We start from the raw sequence: 4,899 nt of genomic DNA on the forward strand, positions 1-4,899 counted from the left end.
CCCTTTGCTGCCCCTCCCCTTTCCCCTCCACTTGCCCCTCACTTATAGTAGAGAGCATCGGCGGGGCGAGGTGCGACGGTAGTGACGGCGGGCGCGGACGGCGGGCTGGCTGCAAGCTGCAGCTGCGACGGTGAGCTCAGCCTCGGTGGCGTGGAGGCGAGCAGCCGGCTGGATCTGGCGGGGCCGCGGATGTCGGCGGCCGGTGGCGGGCAGCCAGGCGCGGCTGGTGGGATGCAGGCCGGGCGGCCGTTTGGATTTCTTTTTTATTTTTTAATACCCCTTTAGTACTGGTTATTTGATCCGGTACTAAAGGCCCCCCCTTTAGTGCTGAAGTAGCAATATCGGTTGCACAACCGGTACTAAACGGGGTTAGGAACTCGTACCGAAGCGCTTTCCCCAGTAGTGAGATAACTAAGTATAGGGAGTTATGTGCTCATGTACACAAGGAGTTGAATTTAAAGCAGTCTGTCATATCAAGTTCTCTTTATATAAAAGGATGTGTATTTAGTGGAGAACTCCAATAGTTTGATAGATTTCATGGCCTGTTTAGTTCCCCCCAAAATCCCAACTTTGACACTATGCAAAAAGAAGATTCCCCATCACATCAAACTTGCAGTACATGCATGGAGTATTAACTGTAGATGAAATCAAAAACTAATTGCACAGTTTTCTTGTACTTTGCGAGACAAATCTTTTGAGCCTAATTAGTCAATGTTTGGACAATAATTCACAAATACAAACAAAATGCTACACTTGCGCATTTATGGCAAAATCCCAATTTTGGCACTCCCAAATTAGGAACTAAACAAGGCCTCAATCTGATATGTCTGAACAAATAGTTCTTGTGGACTTGTATATAGAACTATCAGGTATTGATTTTGGTGAAGCTAAGAAATTGTTACTAGTGCCGATCTGCATGTGTATATTATATTTTTTTAATCTGTATTAATTGGTTCCTCAGGACGGCCGCAGGAACTCCCTCAGGACGGCCGTCAGGAACTGCCGTCAGGAAATGATTCCTGTCAGCCAACGGACAGGAGAAATGGACCTTTCCTGACTATGGGCTCCTGTCGGTGAGTTCTTGACGGTTTCGGGGTGTTCCCTGACGGTTTTTGGCCGTCAGGAGTTTCCCGCTTCCTGGTAGTGCGCTGATGCTGCTTCTCTAATTAGTTTCAGGGACTCAGCGAAGTCATCTAGAAGGTGATGACAATCTGGAAATTGTGAGTCATCCACTGCAAGCACAACCCTGATGGTGTCGGCGTAGCTTTGCCAATGGATAGTAAGTGCCTGCACATATTTAACAAAGGGAAACAACAAATGATCAAACGTTACCAATGTGTGCATATTTAACTACCATTCTACTGGACTGTGTAGAATTAGAAGTTCTTGTATATGCATATACTTCCTCCGCTCTTTTTCGATCATAAGGCAATTTTTAATTCTTGCGGTCAAGTACGTGATGTCAAACTCTGAATATTAATTCATTTTCAGATGTACAAATTTATATATATGATAATATATATCTGCACAATGATGATCACTTTATGGCAAGCATTGAACTTGACTCCTATATTGTAACAAACGAAAATGACAGCTCATACAATATAAAATTCCTAAAATTTAGTTACATATATACTACATAAAGGAGCATGGTCCGGTTTAATTCATACCGATGTGTTCCCACATACGCTAGGTGCAATGTAGACAACCCGGTGCCCATAAAACTCTACTTGCTCAACTGGACCAATCATGTTGGAGAACGCCACTGTGGTATTAGATACCATACGATGGAAGATAGCACCTGAAACCTGCAACAAGCTACGTGTAAGGAAAATTTTTGAAATTTCACACAAGGATTCAGTTGTTTGATCGGTCAATGAATTTATTTTTAAATTAAATTTTGCTACAATTTGATGAAATTTGGGCATCGAGCACCCATGTAGAAGATGGTGGGAAAACTGGGAGATACAGTGAGGAATCAGAAACAATTTATCGTGTAATGATACTAAAGGGGTTACTGATAGGTACTAAATGACAATTCTCTAGTAGTGTCCGTAGCAATCAGGAATAATTTATCGTATGATGACACTATATCTTCTTTTTCTAACAAAACACATTATCTTATGTACACATGCTCACGCACACGTTGCACACCAATGCTCACCCACCCACCCTTTCATGTTATTAATAAAGTCAGTTAGGATGAGGTGAGGTGCTCTGGGTTGTTGAGTTGAGCATCTCGTATTGATATCCCAATCAAACATCTTTCTTGGCTTAATTAAGATTGCTTAATTCATAAGAAAACATACTGCTAGGTTCACCAAAAAGAAGAGGTCGATATAGGATTTGTACCTTGGTGCCAAAAAGTTCAGTGCCCCTTTTTCCAATTCCATGCGTGACGATTACCTCTAGTGAATGTTTTTTCCTATCTACAACCTTCTTTGCTTTGCGGACATATTCAAGAGGGTCATCATACATAGCAATGTAGAACGGGAGTATGATTTGCCCCACTGGATTTCCCCATTTTACACCATTATGCTTGCTAGGTTCCATCATCTGCGCTAACTCCTAAAGAAACAAAAAGATATTAATATATGCACATAGTAATCGGAAGCCAAAAGGTGTTGTAATTTGAAATTTTGTAAAAAAATATTTTCAAGAACTTTGGCTTACTTGTATGCCAGGTGTTGACCTTACATTCACCATTAGGAGTGATCTCAAGCACACATCTTTCTTGGTGGCATCGTCGCCTATAGGAATGCAAGGAACATTGATCAATTTTCCTATAAATACACATCAACACAGGAGAAACAACTCTAACTCCCAGCTGTTCAAGTTAGAAATTAAGAATGCTAGAAGTACTCATTAGTCACTACACTCCTAATATTGATTGTAATAAAAATAATACTGTAAAGCTAATTTGAATGGAAAAACATGTACATGAAAAATCATTATTATATATATTGCTACGTTGATGGTAAAAATTTTAACAATTGGGTAGGCGTACTTCACAACTGATTGAGTAGTAAGAGTGTCACACTCACCGGACTTTCGGAAGTAATACCGGGATAGCGCAGCTGCTGTCACTCCGACTAACACGTCATTTACTGTCTGCGCATCAATTCATTGAGATATTAAGTGAACTTTATATAAGATGTGACCTCCAATAAATCATGAAAACTTTATATAACATGTAAGTAAATATTATTTAGATATTGAGAGCAATTCATGGAAAGGTTAACGTCACGTACGCAGCCGAGGACGTTCTTGACATGCTTGACGTCGTCGAGGCTGAGACCGCGGCTGACGAAGCGCTTGCGCCTGAACTCGACGCCCTTCACGCCCGTGAACACCGTGCGCGGGTCCCTGACGAGGTCCAGCGCCAAGGCGGCGAAGCTCACGACGTCCACGATGGTGTGCCAGGCGAGCAGGACGCAGGACAGGACCCAGGCGACGAACGGCATGGCGCCCGCCGACCTTGCCGGCGTCGGCGAGGCCCCGTAGACGCGGCGCCGCCCCTTGAGGCGCGCGGGCGGCGGCATGGCCGACGGCATCACCGGCAGGGCCTTGGGGTCGGCGGCACTCCGCGTGCACGCCAGGAGCAGGGAGATCAGTGACGTGCCGTCGCCGAGGGCGTGGTTGATGCGGAACACGGCGGCCGACGCCGCTTCGGAGGTCGGGAAGTCCAGGATGTGGAGCTCCCACAGCGGCCGTGACTTGTCCATGGGGAGCGTGGACAGGGAGGACACGTAGTCCTCCAGGACCTTGTCGGGGTCGGCGGCGATGGCGGCGGGGTCAAGGTCCGGGACGATGATGTGGTCGTCCAGGTTCACCGGCGTCCGGACCCATCGATGCTCTGGCCCGTCTGTCACCTGCTCAAGTTCACTTCGTCATCTTGTGTACCACTATTGGTAACCTGGGCTTTGGTTTTTGTTGCAATAAACTCTATAAGTGGGAGAATTTCCATTTGAAACGACGTTTGTAAATCAGTTTAGTTAACGTATCAAAGTTTTTTTAAATACGGAGTACATGCTCAAAGACTTACATGGATGCTGGAGAAGCGAGGGTGCCGCACGAGGGTGACCTCGAGGCCGGCGCGAGCCAGTTCAATGTCGATGGGCGCAGCGAGGCCGACGACGGCGACGATACAGAAATCGCCGTACAATTGTGCCGTGGGGCTCAGGGGCTCATCGTCCGCTTTGCCGGTTGCCCCAACTCCACGAGTGTCTATTGAAAGCATGGGCAATGGCGGTGGTGAGACGGGGCTGGCACTGTGGTCACCCATTCTTTCTAGCGTTACGGTGTCTCTTCTATGTTTGGATCCAGAGAGCAGCTGCACAAGGGGTGCTTTATATACATCGTCACGGGCGTCCGGACGCGCATCTCGCTTCGGATGGGAGATGTGGCACAAGCCTATCCACGTAATAGAGGTTTGCATGATGGGTTTTGAGATGTTTAAATGTTGCAATATCTAATGTTTTATGAGATGTGGCACAAGCCTATCCACGTAATAGAGGTCTGCGTGATGGGTTTTGAGATGTTTAAATGTTGCAATATCTAGCTTCTGATGTTTTATCTATTGACTTTTTATGTTGCAGTACACCTGCCACTACTACAGAACGAGCCATGCGAGACGAGTTATCACAAACGATTTTACATAAACTGGCAGTGATACTTTATCACCGCCGGTTGCAAAGGAAATGGAGCTGTAGGAGGTGAAAACCGGCAGTGAAAATTACCATCACCGTTGGTTTGTATTACGAGCTGGCGGTGAGACTATCACCAGTATCAGTCCCTGTAGCGGCCAGTCGCTCGCAAATCAAGGTGAGCTTCCTCATACCGCCCACCATTGCTCAATGACCTACAATTAAAAAGAGTGAACCAATCAGCATAGATAAA

The 4,899-nt window shown here is 45.8% G+C and overlaps 1 protein-coding gene across 1 annotated transcript; it reads right to left on the reverse strand.

The window, feature by feature from the left end:
• Positions 1-449: 449 nt before the first annotated feature.
• On the reverse strand, positions 450-4,337 carry LOC117833704 (wax ester synthase/diacylglycerol acyltransferase 11). The gene is made up of 7 exons (XM_034713298.2): positions 4,046-4,337; positions 3,252-3,872; positions 3,045-3,111; positions 2,674-2,750; positions 2,353-2,568; positions 1,671-1,808; positions 450-1,287 (listed from the first exon to the last, which is right to left on the reverse strand). The coding sequence occupies exons 1-7, from the start codon at positions 4,283-4,285 to the stop codon at positions 1,120-1,122; spliced, it is 1,527 nt and encodes a 508-aa protein (XP_034569189.1). The 5' UTR covers positions 4,286-4,337; the 3' UTR covers positions 450-1,119.
• Positions 4,338-4,899: the final 562 nt, after the last annotated feature.

This window comes from Setaria viridis, chromosome 8 (genome assembly GCF_005286985.2).
Source record: "Setaria viridis chromosome 8, Setaria_viridis_v4.0, whole genome shotgun sequence".
Taxonomy (NCBI): Eukaryota; Viridiplantae; Streptophyta; class Magnoliopsida; order Poales; family Poaceae; genus Setaria; species Setaria viridis.

Coding starts and splice junctions, on each gene's coding strand:
- LOC117833704 (XM_034713298.2), bottom strand. CDS start 4,285: ATGGGTGACCACAGTGCCAGCCCCGTCTCACCACCGCCATTGCCCATG. Junction 2,751..3,044: donor GTATTACTTCCGAAAGTCCG/GTGAGTGTGACA, acceptor GCATTCCTATAG/GCGACGATGCCACCAAGAAA. Junction 2,569..2,673: donor GGTCAACACCTGGCATACAA/GTAAGCCAAAGT, acceptor TTGTTTCTTTAG/GAGTTAGCGCAGATGATGGA.